The 24938-nt window shown below is 45.8% G+C and overlaps 1 protein-coding gene across 1 annotated transcript in view; it reads right to left on the minus strand.

Moving 5' to 3' along the window:
- Positions 1-24938, minus strand: part of CAMTA1 (calmodulin binding transcription activator 1) — a 327820-nt gene that overhangs the window by 207756 nt on the left and 95126 nt on the right. The window contains exon 5 of the mRNA XM_075172134.1: positions 3690-3825. Within this exon, the coding sequence (XP_075028235.1) occupies positions 3690-3825 (136 nt within the window). The remainder of the gene's footprint in view (positions 1-3689; positions 3826-24938) is intronic.

Below are 24938 nucleotides of genomic sequence, written 5' to 3' on the forward strand. Positions count from 1 at the left end.
AATTGCACAAAGAGGTATGTTAAAGGAAAGGCCAAATTAACTTCTCCTTTCTGGTTTATCCAGCAATTTCTAACAGGATTGTGCATCAGATTAACCAAGTAATATCCAAAATCCTCATGCACACTAATGCTAACCAAGACAATAGCTTGAGGATTTCACGCAGTTATCATTTAACATCTGCCTGGTTAATTAGTTTATTCCTCTTATTCCTTATTTATTTAAATTGGTGTATTCCTATTTAAATTAGTTTATCCCTTATTTATGTCCTAAATTTGCTTTAGCTGCATTGTCCATGCTCACCAAATCCTTCTATATGGTACTGATAGACACCAACATCCCCAAGTATCTGGTGTAAACTTTTTGCTTCAAACTGCATTTTTTTTCCTTACCCAAAACTTGGAAAGATGTAGGAGCCGTCACACTGATGACACCTCGGGAAGTAATTAATTATTAAATCAACTAATACAAATCCCTTTTCAGAATTGGCTGGTCAGTACTTTCATGGGCCAACATGTTTCTCCTTCTTGCCTATCACTTGCAGTTTCCAAAGCTCTGTTTGGATGCTATCGATGCTCTTGGCTGTCGGCTTTGCGAGTATTTTTCCATCAGTGCGACGATGATACCTATTTATCTTCTGGCTGCAAGAGTTGCTGAGATGATCTGGCAGTGCCACAAGGCAGACAGTTATTTCATGCCCTGTTAAACCGTAATGTGGCTAACTACAGCATCACTCCAACTTTGAAAAAAGCCTTTTTTATTACTTTAAATCTGTTGCCTATGTGTCCAAGTAAAGAACATCACTTCCCATTAGGATGGGATTAGAAACATAAACCCATAGCACTATCCGTGAAGTAGCACGGTGTACTGAAGGAGTAATTAATTAAGAAGGTTAAAATACCTAATTCTGCCCAAGCAACACTTAGAGGTCAAGAAAATGAAGTTCCTCTGCATTGTTGAGAACAGAGACTGGCAGCAGTCACTGAGATGCCGCCCATCAGCGAGATGGGGCAGCGAGGGGGCATTAGGGCAGGTCAGTGAGGGGACGGCGCAGCAGAGTGCCGAGGGTCTTCCTACAGCCTTTGGAAAACACAGACGCGCTTTCAGGGACACGCAGTACAAGAGATGTTCCTACAGTGGACCCAACTCTTCTAGACCCAGATTTATGCAGGAGTTAAATTTCAGACCCAAATCTCTATTTGCCTGTTCCTGTTAGTTTCTCTTCTTCCGTCTTCCCATACATAAATTACTGCAACTTGAACCATTGGTTCCTTCGTATGCCCTGATACTCGGGGGAAAAAAAACATTAATTTCTTTTCAACACTTAGATGATCAGTCTGGATTTTGATACACCCTTAGTACTACTTAACACACAGATCTATGTAGAAGTTGTGTTCCTCCAGTTTTGAGCCCCACCAAAAATTGCCATTAATTGTTCACCGTGTTGGCTCAGGACCCAGGTTCGTGCTCGGTTACTGCTTTATCTGCTGCAAGACTTATCAACCGTAAGACTGGCCGCAGCCCGCATCTGCCAAAGCCAGGAGGCTCAGAGCTGGGTCTGTTGGGCTTCGCAGCGAGGAGGGTGGGGGGGAACTTGAGAAGAGGGCGTAAGTACCTTCGTGGAGGTAAAACATCAGGTACTAAAGGGCTCTTAAGCAGGAGAAAGATGTAGGAATGCATGGCCGACCCCGGCACATCCAAATCACAAAGCAAGTACTTCGATGCTTCTTTTCTTAAGTGGTGAATGTGATCAGCCACGGGAAGAAACCCTGAGAGCTGTGCGTTCTCCAGCGCCTGATACATCCAATTTCAGATTTGTTACTTTCCAGAAGGCACACTTCAATAAAATAGAAATTACTGGGTTCAGTGCAGGGCTATTTGAGTTAAATGCGCTTGCCACGCACATCCACGCACTCAGGCACTCTAGGGGTTGATTGCTTCGTCTTTGAAAAGGTGTCAAAGTATTTATTTAATCATGTGCACGTGTGGTAGCCAATGGTCATCACCACCCTCCTACAGGTAAGTTTTGCAGTGCAGGTTTTGGTATTCTGCGCTGCTAAAGTTCACAGAAGTTAATTAAATCACGCTCTGCAAACCTGAAACAAAAACAATGCAGAATTTCTATTATGCTGACTTTTTTTTTGGCTTGTCATAATAAAACATTGTTATTGGATGCAAAAATTATGGAACAGAGTTATGCCTCTCTGGTGTAATATAATGCAATCCATTTAATACTATTTTAAACCCAAAAACCTCATATTAAAGCAGACAGAACGTAAGAATGACAAATCACCCAGAAGGAGGCTGGAGCACGAGATGTATTCCAGGCGCTCGGCCGCTTCGAATCCCCCGCGCTGAATTCGTTAACGCCGTGCAGGTGTACTAAAAAAACCCCAGCACAACTGCCGGAGCCACGCTGGGGAGCGCAGGGTGCTCGTCACCCGGACGCGAGAAAGGTTAATTCCATGCGAAACATCTGCCAAGACAGGCCCAGGGGTGAGGTCGGAAAGCTTGGCTTAGCCCAAGATCCAGCCTGAAAGCTATCGGACACGCCTCGAGATAACCTTTGCCTGTCACTGAACAACGCCAATTATTCCAAACGCTGCACACGGTGCTGAGTTATGCCCACGTAACTGGGTGCAGCTTCCTATCCGTAGTGATGCATGCAGTCTATTAACGGCAGAAATCAATACAGCTTATACAAATATATACCCTTACGGTTCGCTATTCGTCTGCCGAAATTAGAGTATTTCTTGATGACACAGCTAAATGCTACAATTACATGTTTTAACAGCCTTTTATCATTTTGGCCTGAAGTTCAGGATAAAATGCAGGGAATACAGCCCTATTGTCTTAGGAACTAAGCTAGGCAAAGCTCTGCAGTTGGACTTCCACTATCGGAAAATGTAATTCCCATTTAATAAAATATAAAAGAAAAAGTTAAATAAATATACTTCTTATCCACATCTGTGCAGACCTTTAACATCAGAAGTCACCAGTGCTACCAAGTAGCTCTTTCCTCACACAGACGGAGTTGAAGAAAGTTGTGTCAAACAACGACATATTTTAGAACAAACAGGCTTACGCCAGAAATACTGTATCAGTTGAAGTCATCCCTCTGAATTTCTTTTAATATCTAAATACCATCAGTAGAGCAACGGTCTCCTTCAACACATGCCTTGAAGCAGAGTCCAATTCTGGCCTAAATTCAACAGAAATTCTACTGTATACTTTAAGACCAAGACTTAATAAGCATAGGGAAAATTACGGCAACTGCTGGTATTTTGTGAGATCAAATCATATACATACAAAGCTTACACAGGAAAAAAAAATGCTTAGCAACCCACCCTGAGATGTTTGGTCGCCCTTGTGAAGCACCTGTTACAAAAAGCATGTATTCTACCAAAAGATGCTAGGTGCAAAGACATGTCAGTCTTTCTTCAGCACTGCAGCTGTATAACCTCATGACAACCAGAGATCAGTAACACAATCAGACGGTGAAGCTATATTCAAATTTTGCTCAACGCAGTAAAAAAGAACACATGTGTATTTTTTGGGGGGGGGGAAGCTGGAATTCAGCAAACACAAATATTTTTCTGAATGTGTGGACAACTTCATGCTGAACGTATTTTGGGGAGCCATTGCTTCCCAGCCCACCTATCACCCAAACCCACCCCGCTCCGTTCTCCTACCTCCACTCCTTGGACTTTCAGTTTCATGTGATCCTCTCTGGTGGTTTTCCCATCTTTCCTTTTTTTCCAGCAATATCCATCTTTCCTGTATTTCACCTTCTTCCTATTGTATAGGATCATAGAACCATTCTGTGGTCTGAAAACAAGAAATAGTTTTGGATTACATAAAGAAAAAAAAACCAACACCCTAAGAGAGTTTGTGAAGCAATGTACTACAGACCAACGAAAATCTCTACAGAAAAGCAATATTCTGTATTTGACATAATATAAATTTTCACCTTTTATTGCTGTTAACTGGATTAACTGATGTTGTGCAATCTGCAAAATTTTACTTGAGAATCTTGTACCTAATGTAGTAAGTGTGCCAGTGAGAGGTTTTAAAAAAACAAAAAGGAAAAAAAAAAAAAAAAGGAAATTTTATCATAAAATAGCCAGCATTTTCACAGTATATATTATGATTGAATTATGATTGGGCTCAGCTACATGCTGAAAATCAGAAGGAAAGAAAGGTTAAGGAAAAAAAAGGATTGTTATTATTTTATTATAGACAATCTCTCTCTTTTTAACTCATCAGCAGGATTAGATAACAACCACCTCTAACGCAGCACCAGAATATGGATGTTGGCTTAAAAAGGCAATAAACAAGTAAAAAAGAATGGAAGAAAAAAAGCATTAGCTTATACATTGGTTTCGCTGTTCCTGCTTAAATCAGTGTTAGCCATGAAATAATTTTCTCTCTTTTGAGCACCTCCTCGACTCCAAAGACACATAAAAACATTTTCCGTTTAGAAACCATGCTGATGCTTTAGAGTATAAATAAAGGCACATTGACGCTTGCCCAACAGACAGGAGTCCACATCTTTTTGGTGTACGACAATATTTCACAGAAATGTTTTGCCATCTGCTAAGCCAGTACACAACAGGGGCATTTCTGCTGTAATGCTAAAAAATAAAAAAAAAAACCCAAACCAACACATCACTGCAAAGACAGCATGCACCCCACGCAGGCAGCAGTGCTGTAGATGCTGCAGACATTTACAGTGGTGCATTAGTCACAGTAATTTGGCTTTAGGACACCAAGAACAGAAAGAAAAACGACAACATTAGCAGCAGCAGCAATAAACAACTTTCAATAAAAAGCTTTCAGGAAAGCTTTGGCTGGAGCCTTTTGATAAAGTGAAGCGCCTGAACTTGTATAAACAAACCAAATTAACAGCAAGAAGCCTTTCGAGAGAGAGGATGCCCCCAGCCCCATCCAGTCCAAACTTCACATCACTCCTCGCACCCCTCAGCTTTTTGGACGTTAGCAACCAGGTGTTTTCAGACGGAGCAAAGTGATACCTGGAATGGCTAAAAACCCCACTGAATATTTTCAAGGCCAGCCGATGCAAGGAAGCTTTTTAAATAAATAAGCCAAATTAAATGGTTTGTGTTCATGCAATACTGGCTTGTGATTTCAGAGCCATGCCAAAGGTGCAAAAATCAGTGCCTGGCCCAAGTGGAAAAGCATCCTTCTTCCCTCCCGCTTCTATGTCTCAAACAGCACGATGCGATGAAATAAGCACAAGGACAAACTTCTGCAGGTACACTCTTCTCATTTTTCTCTAACAAAATACTCCATTTGAAGACAACCGCCTTCACCCATGTTTATCACATAATAATAGGGCAGTAACATTGATGTAAAAGCTGTTAATTATAGAGTAACTCATCCCAATGCTCCATTAAGTGCATAAAGGCACCTTGCAGCTGAGGAAAACAAGCTCATGATGGTTTTCTACCACTATCGGCCAGCTGAAATTACCTAGATCAACCAACACAACACCCTTCCTCCATCAAAACATCAGCAATCACAGGGTCTGCTACCAAAACCCCATCCTCTTCCCTTATCTCTGCATGTAAGTATGCATCTTCGGGCACATGCAAAAGGATGCCCTGCCTGATTTACGCTCAGCGTTTGCCCCGCAGAACGCATGTGCACATCACAAATTTAATGAAAGTGGACGGAAACTGCACAAAGTCTTTTTTAGTATGACAACAGACTTTCTACTTCCACATACCATTGCAAGACCGAAATGATCTTTGATCTAAGTGATTACTAGCACATTTTTTTACTAAAACAGAAATTACAGGGTTTTTTTTTTCCCCACATACACGCCAGTGTTTATTCCCTGCGACCAGAAACCCGAGCTCCGTTCCCCAAGACTATGCCCCCTCCTCCTCCTGCCACCCGTGCCCCAGCAGCCAAGGGCGCAGCGAGGCCGCTCCTCCTCTCTCCTGTGCATCGCCCCGAAAACACACATTGCGCATCAGTGCAACCACGGCATCTATTTGACGGGGATTAATTCAGTGGAGATATTACATATCTTGTTTCGGTGTTTATTCTATAAACCTCCAGTCGCTGCACACGTCAGCTCAAACCCTTCTCAAAACATCAAAGATTTCCCCTTGTTGCCGTCGCGGAGACGTGCCCTGTGGCTCACAACAAGTTACCTGCGTGTTTAGGGTGAGTAATGAAAAGACGGCGTGGGAACTTATCTCCTGCCTAGTGCCTCGGCACTCGCACACGCGGCTTTTCGGAAAACATACATTCGAAGGACCTGGAAGTTTTTTGATGCGAGTGAAACGCTGCTTTTCTCACATTCAGCGTCATGAGAGCGTGCGCGTGAAGGGACCACAGAGCTGAGCTCTGCAACCTCGCTGCCGTTCTGCGAGGCTGGAATCAGGTTTTGTTGGTTTATTTCTGTGATGAAAAAAAGAACACGGTAAGAGGTCACTGGAAAACAGTTAATGAGATTTATACAAAATAAAGCATAATGAAACAAAATCTCTTAAGGATCTCTGGAGCGGTTGTTGATTTTGATAAGAGTGTATTGAGTTGCTTTAAGGCTCATAGAAAGCAACTGGTTTTTAAAGAAATCTTCGTAAAATGCGAGGCAATTTTAACCTGAAATACATTGTTATTATATTTCTCTTGCTGTAAGAATGAACAGAAAGGGCAGATTTCCCGTGCGTATCTCTGGCACACAAACACAGCCAAGCGCACCATCTGACGGCTGCGGGAAGACCCAGCAGATGAGGTCCCACAGGGATTCCCAGGACGCACGACGGGTGCGACTCCAGCCCAGATCTCCCCTGAAGGTTTTGCTGCTCAACCCGAATTCGGAGATTTCATTCGTACCTTTGCAGAAAAGGGGGACGAAACCGCATGCCTGAGCACGGGCTGCCCTGGGACTGCAATTCCCCACCGGCTCCTGCGGGCGCGTTTTTAGGAAACCTGCAGCCAAGGCAAGGTTGGCTTGCCTGCGCGTCATCAGACACAGAAAGCAATCACCTTCCTCTGTATTGAACTCCACCTGGAACCACGGCAATAATAACAAGTACTGGAACATTAACGGCAATTTACTTGATTTGATTAGCTACTACTTTGCAGCTACGTAACATGCTTTTCATTAATGCAGGACTAAATGGAAAATAATAAAACAGTATTTTAATATTACGGTACAGCCGAAAGCAAGCAAGCCAGAGTGATCTAAACCCAGAGAAGCCTGTTTGTGCCTGCAGCGTGAGGTGTTGGGGCTGCTGGAGGGGTCAGCGGACCCCCTCAGAACCTGGCCGCCACATGCCCCCCCGCCCCGTCCCTCCCCGGTGGGGACGGCCACAGCCCAGTTTTGCAAGTTTTGCATCACGTATGACAAAAACCAGACTCATGGCCATGAAATGGCAGCACGATCTCACAGCAGGTCACCTCACCTGTATTTGCTCTACATCAAACACCAGGCTACTCCACTTACTCACTCCAGCTGATTCCCCAGGATAATACAGAAAGGTCAATAGCATTTCCCCCTCCACTCAGAATAAATTTGTTTGCAATGAGACAAAAAAGGGTTTGTTGCTCTTACAAAAAAAAGGCAGCAAACAAAAGGAAAGGGAATGGGAACAGGCAAACGGAGCAATCCTAAAACATGACCCCCCCCCCAGGAGCGGAGGCGACGAGCACTGTGCCTGCCTTGTTCACGTACAGTAAATCACTGTATTTAATTTAGGCTGGGAACACTAGCAAGCAAACCTTCACAATGGCCACTGCTGCTGCTGCTCCATGTGCACCCCATCCTCCTATTCACAAAACCCCCCCCAAAATCCCCGCGAGCCCCAGCGTGACAGCAGGGACCTGTCCTTGGCGCCAGCAGCCGAGCACGTCGCTTGTCCATCTCCCCAAAAGCTGCGCAGGAGCGAATGCCTGAGCCCTGAAACAAGGGCAGTCGGGCTCTTTGCAGAGACGGTGCAATTATTTCTGGTCCCGCTGTGTGGAGCTTGCAGGATGGTCTACTTGCTTACAGACCCAAATAGCACGCAGCAAAGTTACAACTCTGAATTTCCTCTCTTTTATGAGCCTGTGGCATTTAAAAGCTGCCTGATCTCTATTTAGGTTTCTTGCTTGCGGTCTGGGAGAAGGAGGGGAAAGGACAGGAAGAGTAATTGCAGAGCAGAAAGCCTTTTGTCTTAAGTATTGATGAGATTTGAGATGCTTCCCTCCCTCTCCCCCTGTTATTTACCACCACGGCTCTCACATAAATTGCCACAACAGCATAAGAGCTACTTTTGCCCAAATTGTTCCTGCTGCAACTGGGAAAGAGATACTAAATTCCATTTTTGGACTTATTTTCAAAGCAAACAATCATACCCTGTGACTGATGGGTCTCGGAACCTGCTGGGTTGCTTGGGGCTACCCGGGGCTCCTGGGCATGCTCGCCTCCAGCTGAGCACCAGTCCAGGCCACCAGATAAACTGGAGTTTCTCTCAGTTACACGGGGAGAGGTGATAACGGAGTGCTTGTACTGGCAGGAAACACAGGGGGTTTCCAGGGAAGATTTTCCAGAAATGTCATTTTGGATTTGGCACCAAATTCAGCTGCGCATACCTACCTCTAGCTCCGAGTCCCGTTCTGAGGGGTTTTTGCTTCCTTTATATAAAGTCCCTTTCTTGGATAATAATAATCTAAACCAATTCATTTTATCGTGAACACGAACCAGATGCAAGGAGGGAGTAAACAGAAAACAAGTTAAGATTAGGATATTTTGGTCAACTGATGCTTCGTATCTGTCTCTCCATTGTGCTCATAAATTAAAGTCCCTGTGGCCTAAAGGACCGAGATGTTCCCCTAATCATGTTACTGCAATATTAATAAGGCTGTTCGATGCAACTAGTTCTCTCTAAATTGTCACATCAAGATTTGGTAAATGTCAGACATATCATTTAATGAAAACTCTGGTTTACTGCCTAGGGAGCTCGGGTTGCCAAAAGGGAATCGTAAATATTGCAAAGCCAAAAGCGACTCTTTTCCCAGGACGACGGAGTAAGATCAGCCAGAACCCTTCCTCAAGAAGGTCCATGGCTCTAAAATGGATTTTTCATTTTAACATCTTATATTTATTTCAATTCCCTGCCAAGGCGGATATTTAAAGCAGCTCAGTTCTTTACAATAAAAACACAAAACTAGGCGCGAAGCTGCTCACGGGGGCCCTGCCAAAGCCAGCAGGCATCAGCAGCCTCCGAGCTTGCCACCAGCCCTGAGAGTGCTTGTAAACCGCACGACGGCAGTGAAACGAGACCGCTCCAGCGAGCCGCAGGTCGCGGAGCGCGGGGAAAGGCTGCCTCGGCGGCGCTGGCGAAACCCTCCTCCGGCTGATCCTCACACGATGGTCAGGCAGCTGCCTCTCACTCCGCGCTGCCTGCGCACACCATCCCCCGGAGCTGGAGGGCAGCGACGGTTAATAAAGCAATAAAGCAGAAGGGTATCAACACCAGACACTTTCTGTACCGCACTGGTGCATAAGCAGCAGCCGCCCCCGGCGTGTAGCCCCCCTCCATCCCTCCCTCCCGCCCCTGCCACACACTGCACTGAGAAATGGCTCCTGCTAACAGTCTTGATTATGTGATTTTTTATCCTGCTTAACTGTTAGCTTTATTTTCTCTGGCTATGAAGTTATCATGGAGTCAAGGGACAGCAAAAAGGGACCATCTTCCATCTTCCGAATCTATGCACAATAATAATGAGAAATTAACTTCCACTCTCCCAAAGGAGCAACCTACTGATGCAGAAACTGGCTAGGAAAAGCTGGAGTCTTGGAGGAAGCCCTGGAAAGAGAGACAGAGCCTTGTAATAAATGATTGCACTGAATCATTGCCCTTGTTTCCCAATGAACACAAAGAGGACGAAGTCCTTGAATTTGCCTTCATCCTGAGAACCCTAACTCCTTCCTTGCGTGAAGCAAGCCAGCAACAAGCACAAGGACACCTTTCTCCAAGAAGCTGTCTTGCTGGGAACCAAAGCCACGTAAGAACTTGAGACTGCACCATGTTTGCATCCCACAGCACGGTGGGACCGACTGACGACGTCGTGGTCCAACATGCTGACATCACTCATACCTGCGTCCCAGCTAATCCGAGCAAGTGCTAAAGCAGAAGTCATGGTTAACCACGCTTGCTTCCTCAACGGTTTTGTGTTAGTTCCTACAAGAGGAACGCAATCGTTCTCCTGCTGAGTGTGTCTGGAGAAGCTTCCCAAGTTTGGGGTAAAACAACATGCAAGTCACAGAGTCATAGAATCATTAAGGTTGGAAAAGACCTCTAAGACCATCGAGTCCAACTGTCAACCCAACACCACCATGCCCACTACACCATGTCCCTAAGGGCCTCATCTACACGTCTTTTAAATACCTCCAGGGATGGTGACTCAACCACTTCCCTGGGCAGCCTGTTCCAAGGCCTGACCACTCTTTCAGTAAAGAAATTTCTCCTAATGTCCAATCTAAACCTCCCTTAGCGCAACTTAAGGCCATTTCCTCTCGTCCTATCGCTTGTTACTTGGGAGAAGAGACCAACCCCCACCTCACTACAACCTCCTTTCAGGTAGTTGTAGAGCGCGATGAGGTCTCCCCTCAGCCTCCTCTTCTCCAGGCTGAACACCCCCAGTTCCCTCAGCCGCTCCCCATCAGACTTGTGCTCCAGGCCCTTCACCAGCTTCGTTGCCCTCCTCTGGACACGCTCCAGCACCTCCATGTCCTTCTTGTGGTGAGGGGCCCAAAACTGGACACAGTATTCGAGGTGCGGCCTCACCAGTGCCCAGTACAGGGGCACGATCACCTCCCTAGGTGGTGACACATCACGCAACACTACTACGTCACAACACATCACCCAACACGACACTACCGTGTCAGGAGCCGGTGCTATTACACGCTACAAGATATTTCTACTTTTTAGCCTCTAAACTGGCAAAACCCGTGTCCTCCTCTCGTTGCGCGGTTTCATAGAATCATAGAATCATTAAGATTGGAAAAGACCTTTAAGATCATTGAGTCCAACTGTCAACCCAACACCACCATGCCCACTAAATCTTGTCATCTTACTGACAAGGAAGTGAAATCCTATCAAGATGACTATAACGAAGAATCCCACAAAAAAGTCGAGGCAGCCCTCCCATCACACATCTTAGTGGAGAAGCAGGGAAGCTCGTGAAACAGAGAGACTGGTCAAAGCCCACCGGTGGGCTCCACCGACCATGACGCACACGGTTACAGCTCCACCAAGACGACGACTGCAATACAAGCGTGGGACAAGGTGGAAGGGGAAGGTGGCTCCGGAAAGGGTTATTGTCATAGGAAATATTCTGCAGATATCGGAAAAAAAGTCATGCCTCAAAATATTCTTCTCAAAAGTTAATTAAACTAAAGAGAGAGGTCTGAGAATACGATACTCATGGGAAATCATGTATCTCTTTGAACACACCAAGAAAAACTGTGTGTGGCCAACATGGGGCACTTTAAGACAAAACAGAGCATACATAATAACATCTGAAAAGATTGACGCAGGCCCATAGTTCCCGCCTCTGATACTCAGACAATTTGCTTAAAAGCATCATCTATTCAGTTTATGTCACTGACTCGCTTTGCTTTGCTGGAAGTCATGTTTGGGCGGTTCCTGGCCATACCTGACAGCATCGGTGTCTTCTGGATCTCATCCAGCAGCAGAGACTCGCCGCCTACAACATCCCCCCCTCCTCCGGAGGGGAACGAAGAAATGAAAAGACATCAGGAGTGAAAACCCACGCCGAAGCGCCAGCTGGGTTTGGGAACGGGGAGAAGCGGCAGGAGCGAGAGCTCCCCGCCGCCTCCCGTCCAGGCTAACGCCTCGCCATGCAGCAGTCCAGGGCAGGCACCGTTTTATCCTGTAGAGCTCTGCTCCACCTGGGGCTATCAAACGTTCCAGGTGATGGATTTCAAGTAACCATCTACTAATTTCTCCTTTTGTTTTTTTGCACTGTGTGCAGCTTTAAAGCCCTTGCATTGCAGCTCGTACTCGCAGGACAAGGAGGGAGGCACGGGGACTGTCAGTTGGGATTGCTTCTGACTGACTTCAAGATTTCAGAAATAACTTGTCTCTCATTTCTTCTTTTTACAGAAAAAAAAATCTGATGACAGAAGTTATTTCTCCCCCGAGAAATGCTGCTCTCTAAGTCTTCATTTACCTTGACATTTCCTCTCCAATGGCTTATCAGAAGATTAAAGCCCAAATGGAAAACAGAAAGAGGAATCTCGAGCAGCCACAGACCGGGACGCCTCACCCCATTTCAGACCAAGCCCGTCCTTGGCCAAGCAGACAGCCAGACACTCGGTGTTGGTTTCGGAGGTGACCAAGAGTCACTTGTCGGCATTAAGGCAGGGGTCACCCAGCGTCGAGGTAATGCCTCTGTGGGAGGGCAATGCCCCACCCCGGTAACAGATCTGAAGGATGCTGTGACAGGTACGATAGCTCTCTTCCATACAGACAGGGAGTTTTAAAATAATATTTACACGGACAAATGTTTTCAGACTTTGGGGAACTTGTCCATCACAGCTGTATCACTGGCAGATCACACAGGAATTGGTTTTATAAACCCTTTTTTCCCCTCCCAAGTAAACGCTTGGCTTTTACCCTCAGGCAATGACACGCACTTGCCCTGGAAGAAAAGAAATCCCAGCGTATGTTCAGCCTTTCTCCGCGGGACACACACAAATAAAAGCCCCTCACAAGAACTTAATACAGATGTTCAGATGTCACCGTGTCTGCTGAGGACCCAGCAACGTGTCACCTTGCAGGGAGAGGCCACTGCCTTTGAAGTCCCCCTTGTCCTCACTTGAAGTGGAGATTATTAGTGTGGCAACCGAAGGAATTCCAGATTACGCATTTGATCAATTTACCTGATCTTTGAACTCCGCAGAGATGAAATAAAGACTTCAGAAAAAGTCTTCTTATCCGTGTAGGAAGAGATATAAATCACAAGAAAACATAAATACACTAGATTTTTTTTTGTCTCTAGAATTAAATGTCATTTGCATTTAAGATGAAAGTGAATTTATTTTGTATCTGCAATATTTAAGAAGTTAAAGTCTAAAATAACAGACTTGGCAATTTTATCCAAAGTTGCAGTTAACGCAATGGCTAATCCCATCAAGGGGACATTAATTGGTGTCTAGATGCTCCTTTTCATAGCAGCAGTAGGCCATAAAACTTAATCCTTACCTCCTCCTTCCAGCATGTAGTCTCTGTGTTCATCAGTAAAAGTAATGCTATTCATTAAGCATGGGAGTAATTACCTACAGCTCCAACAAACAGGACTGAACAAGTGCATGCCAGGACGAAGCTGGCTTTTGTACCATATCACAGCACTGTTCATGGGCTGCCCAATAAAGCATTTTTATAAGATCACGATAAATTTTGAAGACTGAAATACAAGCTACTAAACCACTATAAAAGCGCTGAGCATTTTTTGGTGTGGTACCAAAAACTCTGACCGGTACCGCTTTTCCTGTGCTAAGACCTATTTTCGTGACTAAGACCTATTTTCATGAATGCACCGGAAAAGCCTGTACGTTTTTACTCTCCTTACTTTTTCTTGATACAAGTAGAAAATAGGGAACACCGATAGCAGTACTAATAATAGTAATACAACTAATAATAGGATTTGACTTCTCAGTAAACATTTACTCTGCTGTCATTTACGCTCAACGGTATCGCGTTTTGTTGCCGAAGAATGAAGTCCACAAAAGATTCATCCAGCATCTTTGGTATCATGGTTACCCAACCTGATTAATTCAGCCATTAACAATTCCCTTATTTTTAGAGCCAATCAAAAAAATCAGAGGGAAAAAGTCTGTATCGTCAGTGCTTCTGACACAAGAGATGCCCATCTTCCCCCCATCCTGCTTCCGTTTCTGGAGTCCTCGTCACTGTGTCTCCCTCCACAGCATCATCTGGATGTTGTCATTCCCCGATTCACACCTTTGGGCACATCGCAGTTAGAAACTGCAGTCTTGTGAAAGTACCAACGGCCAAACTCTGAGTCGGGGTGGGGTTTTTCTCTGGGAAATAATTTCTGTGCGCCATTATGATTTTGAGTGGCCCCAAATTAAAAACCTCCCAAAGGAAGGAAATGCAAAAGTCAGGCAGCTCCGCTGCCAGACCTTGCATTGGCAAAGCCACAAGGCATCCCGGATCACCCTGGCTCGTTCCTATGCCTCCATTTATCAGATCTGCTTCTCGACTCAAATATCTGTATCTCGAGACCATAACCACATCTACAAAAAGAAAATAAACATCTGCTGAAGAAATGTTTCATTACCGAGGTTGGAGGAATTTCCAGGGAGTTTACAGGTCATGCGTTATTTTAAATCACTTTTGCGCACCGGGTAGCCTGATGTACTTTACTGGTATAAATATATGCCATATTGAAGGGTCTATGCCTTCCAAATTCACTCTTCAGCAGAGCAGCCTCGTTCAAACCCTTGATGTCAGGGAAGAACTCCCCTGAGCTTCGGGGCATCCAGAGTCCAGGCAGAGCCCTTGGCCCCAAGCGCTCCCCGGGTAAATTTGGACGCTGTTAGGCGCTGCCTGGGCGCAGCTACCCCGACCCTCTATTCTTGGGATAACGTAGCAAGAAAGAGTTATTTGGCCAAGGGAAAAAGAAAAGCTAAACCCAACCCTTCTTATTTTGGGAACAGAGGAGAGTCAGGAAACACAGGACAAAACCTCACCGAGGTCCTAGAGGCAGAAAGCCACATTCGGAGATTAACTTACTGCAAACGAATCTGTAAGGGAAAGTTCAGCCAGCGGACAGCTTCTTACACTCTCTGATCACCAAGAGAACATAAACTTTTCTGAAGCATCACTTTAATACACTTACGGGTAAGATCACGCCTGGCATTTTTTGTCGAGACCAGGAAGCCAGCTATAACTTGCATGCACAGTTTTCCTAGTAGGACCAGACAGGCGAGTGCTTCTCTTTCCAGCAACGTAGTAAGTCAGAACTTGGTTTTAGCTCCTTGTCTAGAGGCATACTGAGCAGGAATATCCTTCTGGAAACTGCGCTGTCCCAAAGCTGTATATTTATATTTAGTTCAAGCAGCTAACAATAGTATTCCCAACAATTTTACTGAATAACATGATCATTCATGTGTTGATGGTTCTGAACTCTATCCCAGATTTGAAAAAGAAATTAGAAACAATCTTTATGAACTCCTCAGTATGCCGAGCAATTGAAACCTCCTCATAACGATATAGGACCAAAGCTAGAATATTAAAATTGTCATTAAGTGGAACGCACACAAAATGCTAAAAAGTCTTTTGGCAAATTATTTCTTGATATAATGACAGGCAATAGACCTAAATCTTAGTACAAGGCATGAAAAAAGACAGTTAAATCAACTTTGTTCATTTAAATATAATTTTGAAAGAACTGGCGTTCGTCTCTTTATTGCTCAAGGATCTTTATCAATTTCTTTAACCCTCATTTATTTCTCTTCCTTACTCCCACGGGGATGCCGCTTGATTTATTGGGAATTAGTTCTTACAACTCATGAATGCTTTAAACTGTTTTCAGATTAATCATCCCAATATCTGTTAGCGTACCGAGGAGAGTCCCCCTTCAATCTATATGTTCACATACACCTGAAGGGCTCCCAACCCACTGTGTGCCAGCAGCCGTTTCGCGCTATTGATTGCTCTCTCCATGGAAACGGGTCGTTATGGCAAGGACCCGGGGCTCCAATTAACTTTTAATAAACTTCTTTTGAGATGGCCTCGTTCTGCAGGTGTTATTTTGGTTATGGCTCTACCGAAGGCAGATGTCAGCTTTAAAGCAAGGCCACTTCCCAGTGCAGCGGTGATACCCGCGCCGGCTGCCGTATTGTTATGGGGAGGGAGAAAATGGAAGGAAAAGTCTATTTATTTAGTTAACTTACTTCCAGTTCAACTTCCCTACTTGTTGCAACCACTGGCTCAAGGCTTACAAGGCTTTCCCCAACCGTGCCAAAGCGGGGCCGTACCTCGGTTTTGTCCAAAACACCGTACCCTTAGGGGAGCTGCCAGGACGCCATCGACGCCCATTTCCTCGGACTCTGCCCGGCGCTGCCTCCCCCTGCACAGCGGCTGGCGGGAGCTGCGCGGGGTTTGCCGGGGATGGGGAAAACCTCGGAGGGGATGGGAGGAGAGAGGAGCTCTGTGCCACGCTCAGAAAGCGCCCAGCGGGAAGAAAAAGGTTTCTGGTTCTTCCTCCGCTAGCAGCACGGAACTTGGCTCATGACTTCAGACACTACAAAAATCCGTAAATATATGAAAATTGAATAGTAACTCGTTAATTACAAATTTTAGTTGAGAACCACTTCAAAACGGAATTGCAGTTCAACAGTCGATGAACTTCCAACACTGCAGCCAGTAAAACGGCTGGCAAAAAAGCGATGGCAGACCTCGATGTCCTCCGGGCGTGCGGAGAGACCTCAGACGTTGGGCAGCACCAAGACTAACCAAGGAGCCGGGGGAGCCGGGGGCTGGCGAGGCTCTGGCTGGAAGAGCCAGCGACGCTCTGATGGGAGGGAGCCAGCTCCCACAGTTTGCTCCAGCACAGGGTGAGGACTGACCGCTACGGGCAACGTACAGGCGAGGGCAGTGCGGAGGGGCTTCAGGAAAGACACTAAGCGTATTAACTGTATAAGGCCTACTAAGCATATTAAGCATATAAGTATGTAAGGAACCGTTTGCTTGCGCTCTCCCATGTTTTTGAAGCCTTACGAATTGGCATCTACCAGCTTTCAGAGCAAACGTAACCCCTAAAAATGAACCTGAAGAAGCAGCAAACCCTGGGGACCGCCGGGAATCGAGCATCCTCCAGCAACAGCAACACCGCGGAGAAGCGCTGCATCCTGCACGCGCCGCGCACAAAACAACGCAGCAGCTGTCAAAAAAAGGCACGAAGATGTTTAGCTGACGGCGTTGAAGAGAAAGGAGGAAGAAGCCACCAAGGTGTCCTCTTCCTGGCGGTGATGAGGCAGCTCCTGCGTTATGCCACGCCAGCGGGGCGTGATGCCTCTGTCCTCGCAGCCCCGGCCCCACGCGGCCGCCCCGGCGTCCTGCCTGCCCCGGCACACAGCTCCTTCCTGGCGCCTGGGAGGGATCGGGGGTTCATTTTCTTCTTCTTGGCATGCTTGCAAGGGACGTGCAAGGGAGTGGAAGGAAGCTTCCCACAGAGCCCCGGGGAACACTCTTCCAGAGCAGGGGTTTGCACCTTAAACTGGAGCACTTAAGCTCCAGTCTGGGAGCACTGTCAAGATGTAAATGCAGAAAGCCGTCCCCCATCACCAAAGCAAGGCACGGCAGAAGATGTGTAGAGCACTGCGGGAAGGGCTACTCATCAACCACCACCGGCTCTCTCTTTGCAGGCAAAAGTATTTTATGCAATATTGCAATCTAATTTTAAAAATGTCAATTTACCCCTGGACTCAGTTGATTGCTGATTAGTACTAATTATATACGTAAATCTGGATTAACCTGGAAAGCGGGGACGCTCAAACTGTCAAATAAGCTGGGCTGACGGGGCTGGCTGTTCTCAGTCCTCAGCCAGGACCATCGGCTGTTTGCAGGGCTGAAGCTTAGGACTGAGCCGAGCCAACAGCTGAGGCTAGTTTTAAGAAGATGGGGCAATGCAAGCTACCCTCTCCTCCCCAGGAGGGCAGAGCTCAGCTGCACCCATCTTCCAAGCGGACTTATGAGCGGTGGCAGCGACTGAGCGCAAATCTGACCTTCGGCGCCCAAGCAATCTTCGACAGTCACTAATTGCACGCTGCATTCGAGGCATGTGCTTAAACACCCTGCAGCAACCTGTTTTAAGCCCCTCCTCTCTTTCAAATTAACCTCAGGAATATAATCTATTTATTTATATGAATTTACTCCCATCAATTAATGATGACAAGGCAATTAACTGGAATGCCAGACAGTAAAAAAATAACCATATAATGCCTTCTTTAGAGGAAATCTATTATGTAATCCCAATCGGTCTTCATTAACACAAAGTATTCCAGTAAAAGGTAGTAATCTAGTTATGGTCTGTGAAATATGGAGATCCGCAAAGTAATTTTTCAGAATTAAGGGTAAAGTATTTTTAGCAAGTGGAAAGGAAACATTTTTGCATTTTTCCTGCAAACCTTTGCAAAAAACGAAAGAGTGCCATAACGTAACGTCCCAGTACCGAGCAGATTGCGCGATATCACAAAAGAGGCATTAAATTAGCCATTATCACTACAACGAGACGCAAGGCAGCTTCCTAAGCATCTCCCCTCCCATGCTGGTTGGTTTCTGGATCAAGCCAAGAGCAAGCCAGCGTCGATTTTCTCCATCCCTCGTCCAACACTCGCTGCGCAAAGATACAGATGCCAGCACCAGGAAAACGAATCTCAAACTGCTCACCTTAGTGGTCCTCAAACACCCTGATAATCCGTTTTTGGGCTGGAAGTGTTCAGATCAGAGCTCCACAATTTTATTCAAATGATGACTTAATACACCGCTCATCCTCGTCAACAGCTCTCCTTCACGCGGGGCTCACGACCATCACAACGGAAGGATGCCTGACCCCGACTCCTTTCCTACGCCACCGGCTCAAAGAACTGAGCGAATGACTTGTGCATAGAAAAAAGGTGACTTATTTGCTCCAATACTTAATGTGACACACTTCAGAATTAATACATTGAGTATTTTAATCACACTAATCTAATTTGTCAGTTTTATGTATTAAAGATACAATTATTAGAAAAATCAGATGAAAAGCTTACATGAATCCACGAAATAACCAGTTTCACATGGAAACACACATTTTCCAATTTTAAGCCTTATTCGCCTTCAAACTTATTAATAAACTAGTAGACGATAAGAGAGAATTAAACCCAAATATAGAAAATCCTGCAAACAAAGAACACAAACAAATATAAAGGTAGTCAACCACTTCTCCAAAATATGCTAAAGCTGTTAAGCACTCTTGACTTAAAATTTATAATGAAGCAGCTTAAAAAATCCCAAATTCCTATAGGAATGTGTTTATAATACAAACTCAATTATTGTCTTATTCCGATGCTTATCTTTTCTTACATCCTCTCAGCTCTTCCTACTTTTGAATTTAATTACATTACAGTATTTTTAGTTGAGATGAAATTACACATTTTTAGATTAACTTAGCCTGAACTAACTTGTGATAACAGAAAATCCTTCTTCTGTCATGCCCTAATTGGAGACCATCTAAGTTAGCACAAACCACTCTCTTAAACCTTGTGTCACACCCCCCAGAAAAGCCACACTTGCCATCTCCAAACCCAGCATGGCACGCCGGGCATTGAAGAGTAAATGTTTGCCCGATTTCCTTTGATGAAAACCCTCCTGTTTTGCTCTTTCCTCTGTTATTTTCTGAGCCCAGGCCAACAGAGAAGAGTCAGACGGTGACTGTTCCCTACACACTGGCACCAGAAATGCTGCCAAGAAAGGCAGCATTGTTTAAAAAAGCACTAGAAATAAATAAATAAATAAATAATAAAAAAAGAACCTTGTATATGTTTACATACACAAGATTTCCGGAAAGAATTAAAACATTTAATTACAATTTCATTCTGGCTGTTTACTTGGGGGGAAAAAAAAACGTAAACAATCCTCTCATGAATACTTTCTTAAACTGAATTGATATAATCCAGAATATTTTCACTCAAAAAGCATATGTTTTATCACTTGATTGGGGTTCTTTGCTGTCTTTGCAGCTGAGGAATTTTACTATCATTTTAGCTCAGCAGCCTGTTATATTCATAATCTATGTAACTGTCTGCCAGAAGACGGACGATCCAGATACACTCAGAAGTGTTCCAGGGATTGGTACTTGTCCCCTGCAGTTTATATAGAATCCTTCTATGGCATTTCCACCTGGTTAATTCCAGGTTTTATGACGATAACTACATTTTTTTCCTGCATTCCAGGAAACCCTTTACAGCAGCCATGCTTTAGGAACCTAACGCCTCCCTTCCTCAGCGTGGGATGCTGGTGGAGCCGATGGGACGATGCTCGCCAGCTTCAGCCGCGCCGTCCCGGTGCTGGCACAGCGAGCAGGAGCCCGTGCTCGGCTTCACCCACCCAGGGACAGCAGCTGCCCGTGCCCGCGGGAAACAAACAGCGCTGCAGTTTGAGACGTGCATTCGCTCCTGTCTGTTGTGCCCAAATGCTCTGGGTTTGCTGCACTCAGAAGGAAAGATGAGTTGATGGGGATTTGTCATCTTTACTGACGTAGAGGGCGATCCAGACGTTTCACATTTCCCTGAGTTCACTGACAACCACTGGGCTTACAACGGAAACAAGATTTATTTTAGCAAATCAAAGGGTGATGTTCCTGTAATTATATTTCAGGTCTGCAATCAAAGGAGAAGTGCGAGATGAGGATACAGGCTTAAAACAAGCCCGACACTGAGCTCCCCTCCAAAGCATCCGTTGGAAGTCCCGCTCCACTCAGCCGGACCCCATCGGACGTGACGCTTTCCCCGCCGGACCTGCGGGATCGCCCGGCACAGCACTGCCCACCCGTGCAAGGAAACCCAGCCGCCCCCAGGGCTCCCTCGGGCTGCTTTAATCCAACCACGGACACCACAGTTTTCCTCTCACCTGCCTCCCACAAGTTGTTATCTGGCACAACCGTCAAATCCTAAGCGTATTCAAAATCTGCTTTCTTAATGTGCCAAGCTTAGAGACTCAATCTAATTATTGTAATTGAGTTATAAGCTGCAATTGTGCTAGTGCTGTACCAGATTTTCACTTTCTAAACCTTGACCAAACTATGATTAATATCAGCAAGAAACTAAGATTAAACGTTAGCTTCCATATAAACTATATAATCTGAAGGGAAAAAAACCCTACTTATTTCATCTTCGGTATACATTACTGAGAGTGCACTAACGTCCTCTAAAAGGGCAGAAACCCCTTTCTAACAGATGCCCACTTCAGCACATTAATGTTACAACTGCGAGACCATGCCTGCTTATCAGCTGGTTTGGTTGGGTTTTTAATTGCTGAGATCAGCAGTATTAAATACTTGAAGAATCTCCAAGTTTAAGCACACAATTGTCACCGTGATCCCCCCCGTTCACACCCCTGGGACGTTGTCCCACGCGGAACCCCGGAGTTCTCAGTACAGTCCTACACAGCAAATAACCCAACACATTTTTCCAATCCAGAACAAGAAATCCTGAGCATAAACCGCATGAATCCCGAGCCTGCATTACTGAATGCCCTCCAGGCATCTCCTGTCTCTTCCAACAGCCATTGCCTGTGCGATATGGGAATTTCTCCCATGCCTTCATGAATATAAAGTATTTCCATTAAAGGTCCATGCTTTTACGTTCCAGATGTCGCAGAGACGGAAAAGTTCAAGATACTCATTGAGCATCCATCCCAACAGCCACACCTGGCAGCTCTCGGATAAACCGCTCCGGCTGAGCACTCCTACAGTCACCCAAAGGTGGTCCAGGCGCCTGCGAAGTCATCGGCCTCCGGCTTCTCTCAACTTCTACCGCTGACGATGGCAAACGAGATGGGAGCCCGGCCGCGCTGCCGACCACCCAGAATCAAACACTAGCAATGCCCAGCAACAGGAACCGCTTCCTATCAAAATGTCAGCACCTCCCGTCCCGCTGAGCTTCGCCTCGGACACGTGTGCAAACTTTTGGGAAGAAGCTGGTGTTCACAGCAGAAAAGCAATAAAGAAGCCAAAGACGATAATCCTGCAGCCTGCGCTGTTTAACAGGTTTTTAACGACCCAGAGTTGCTGAGAGGGGGCTTCTGAAAGTGGCCCTTGTTAAAACACTACTAGAGCATCTCACGCTTCTACCTGCGACGGTGGAGGCAGGAAAGGACCCCAATCCTTTTTAATTCAGATAGGTATGCAGGTGCCAGGCCAGCCGCAGCAAAATCCTTGTGGTTTTTCCCCCCGCGGTGATCACCAGCAGCCCGGGCATCCCAATGCCGGTGCTGCCACAGCCCGGGCATCCCAGCGCTGGCTCGCAGGGAGCCACGTCCAGATGCGGCACGGTACCCGAAACGCCTCCACCACGGCGCAGGCTTTCCACCCGCCACCTCCGTGGTCTCTTACCTGGCGCTAATTACCCACTCTAATTTCCCCCCCTTCTGATGGAATGATAACACTATTAAGATCTAATACATTTATTACCAGGACTCTCAGTCAGAGAGTATTAAAACTTGTGAAAGTGACTTAGCAAATTATTAGCCAGTCACCCAGCTAATGAAGCAGGACTTTTACAGGGGCTGAGAAATAATTCCCGTATTATCAGATGGCAATCTGCTGCACGAGGACAGATTTGGTTTGGAGCAAAAACGCTCCACGGTGCGAGAAACAATAATCCACGCAGAATCAGGCAACAGAGATGAAATAGGAGACAGATTTAACTCTGATGAAGCACGGCTTAGGAAAGAGCTAACTTGACAGATAACAACAACAATAATTTAAAAAGTAATAATACTTTGTACGTCACAGTTTTACTTTCATCCGAGCAGGTGGAGAGACTGAACTGCTTCAAGTAAACTTGGTAATACTTCAGAAAGTCCTGAGAACAAGTGGCTTTTTTTGGTTTTTTGGAGGGTTTTTTTGGGTTGTGGGGGTTTTTGTGTGTTTTCTTTTTTTTTGCCCCCACTTCAGATGAAGATGAGACTTTTTTTGAAGTTGTCAAAAGACTGTATTGCCATTAGTGGCTCCTAAACAGTAGGAAGCAGGATCAATCATTAAAAATAGATTAAAAAAAAAATCTAAAATGCACCATTTGCTTGTTAGTTTGAGTGCCACGAGGCCATTCAGCAGAAACGTAACAGGGAAGCAGCACCAAGAGCAGCACAACAAAAACAACCACCCCTTCTCTAACTCTATGGAGCTCCCATGGGAACAACAACAAAAAAACCCAAAAAAGAGGTGGTCAGGCCTTGATTTCTTCCGGAGTGCTTCTCTTTGCAAAAACCTTCTTGCAAGAGGAAAACATGAGGATTTAAGAAAAAATATTAAAAAAAAAAAAATAAAAAAAATTAGAGAGGGGAAGGGCACTGTGGAGCCTGGAGCCCAGCAAAGCCAGTTGTGCCCCCAGCTTGCTGGGACCCAGCTGGGCTGCGGCCACGGGACCAGTCTGGCACCGTAAACCTCTGGAGGATCTCAACCCAACAGCCACAAAGTTAAAAAACTAATTAAAAAAGAATTCAATAAGGGTGACGGTAGGAAAGCCTGACCGACAAAATTCTGCTCTGCGCCACATACATCTCCAGGTCCATCACCTGCATCTCCCGGGTCCCGGGATGAGCAGCCGACAGCTTTCATATCCGATTCCCAAAGCGCTGCAAAGTGCTGCCAGAGAAATTGGGCCCTCTCTCTTTTAAAGAATATATATGTTTTTCCTGTGTGAGCACAAAGCTCAAGCAAATGATGAGAGGTCAAATAGCGATCCAGGATAACTCTGTTGTTTCATTCCGCACTCTTAGAGGAGGCTTCCCCACATTGCAGGGTCAGAGGAGCAGGCAGAGGTCGCAGCGCGGTTTCTTTTAAGTTACACAACACAGAATAGGGCAAGAACATGAGCATTGGGATTTTTTTTTCCAATTCCAACAATTCTTCCAGTGCTTAAAACAGTTACTGGCATGGCTGGGGAGGAGCAAGTCCTCCTGCACTGGTACAATCCCCCGGCGGGACCCCGCAGCAACCCCGGGGCTGACGCTTGTATTTCTCCATCACCCCCATCCCAAGGCAGCAGCAATCACAGCCTGACTCCGCTCACGCCAGTCCGCAGAGGTGAGCAATCTTCACAAGCCCCTGGTTATGAAATCTCATCCAATATTGGGGATTTTGATAGAGGCAGGTGGACAGAATAAAGGAAGTCGTATTAGATATAACAGCCCCTTCAGACCTGGGACCTGTGCAACAGCACTGCAGGCTTCAGAAGTGACTTTTTTTTAAATTTCAGGAGGCAAGGAGATGAGAGGGCGGACTGAAGAGAAGAAGAAAACGAACAGAGCAGCATTTAGAAAAGCCTGGGAGTAAAACTGGAGGGAGAGGAGGAGGCAGGGCAAGCAAGCGGAGCTGCGTTATAAAATCCTCCAAATCTTTAATATCCTAACTTTAAAGCGGAACACAAAACAATGAACCACTATTCACTGGTACTGTTATCAAAGGGCACAATTTATCAAAAAATTGTTTGCCAAACAATTTAGAGCTAGTTAGACCTTCTGACGCGGTCCTGGATTACAAACGCCGTTGAGCAGGGAGACGCATCCCGCACCACGCCTCGCTGCAGCTGCCGCCCCGTACTTGTATTGCAAGTTGCTTGTACACAAGCAAGGTCGGGGCCGGGGGGAAGGTTGGGATGCAAAATGGATGAAAGCCCCAGCCAGTGGAAAAGGTTGCCCACGGCTGTTAGTGCGGCACTGCGGCATCGCCACGAACGCCGACAGCTGAGGAAGGGCGAGGCAGCCCCCAGAGAGCTCAGGACAAGTAAGAAGTAAGAACTACACCGTTTTCTCAAAAAAAACCCCTCCTAACCCCAAAAATCCCAAAGGAAAACCCCAAAGCCACAAATCGTAGGCTTCTCTCAAGACTCTGTGGGTGCCCTTGATGTCTGAGGATGCTGTGCTGGACGCTGTTCTCCTGAGGATTTTTCCAAATCAGGCCCCCAAGAAGGTCCCCGAATTTGGAACATTTAGGACAGCAACTTTTGTTTGAACGCAGCTCTTCTGTGTTTCCAAACACTGAGCGGATTACGATGGGCACAAGCGGATTCAGATGCCGGAGCAAAGGTCTTGGTGGGTACCTGGGAAGAAGCGATGTCTTGGCAGCGGCTGCTCAGGAGCCGTCACATCTGCCCTGCGCTTGTT

This window comes from Calonectris borealis, chromosome 23, assembly GCF_964195595.1.
Source record: "Calonectris borealis chromosome 23, bCalBor7.hap1.2, whole genome shotgun sequence".
NCBI lineage: Eukaryota > Metazoa > Chordata > Aves > Procellariiformes > Procellariidae > Calonectris > Calonectris borealis.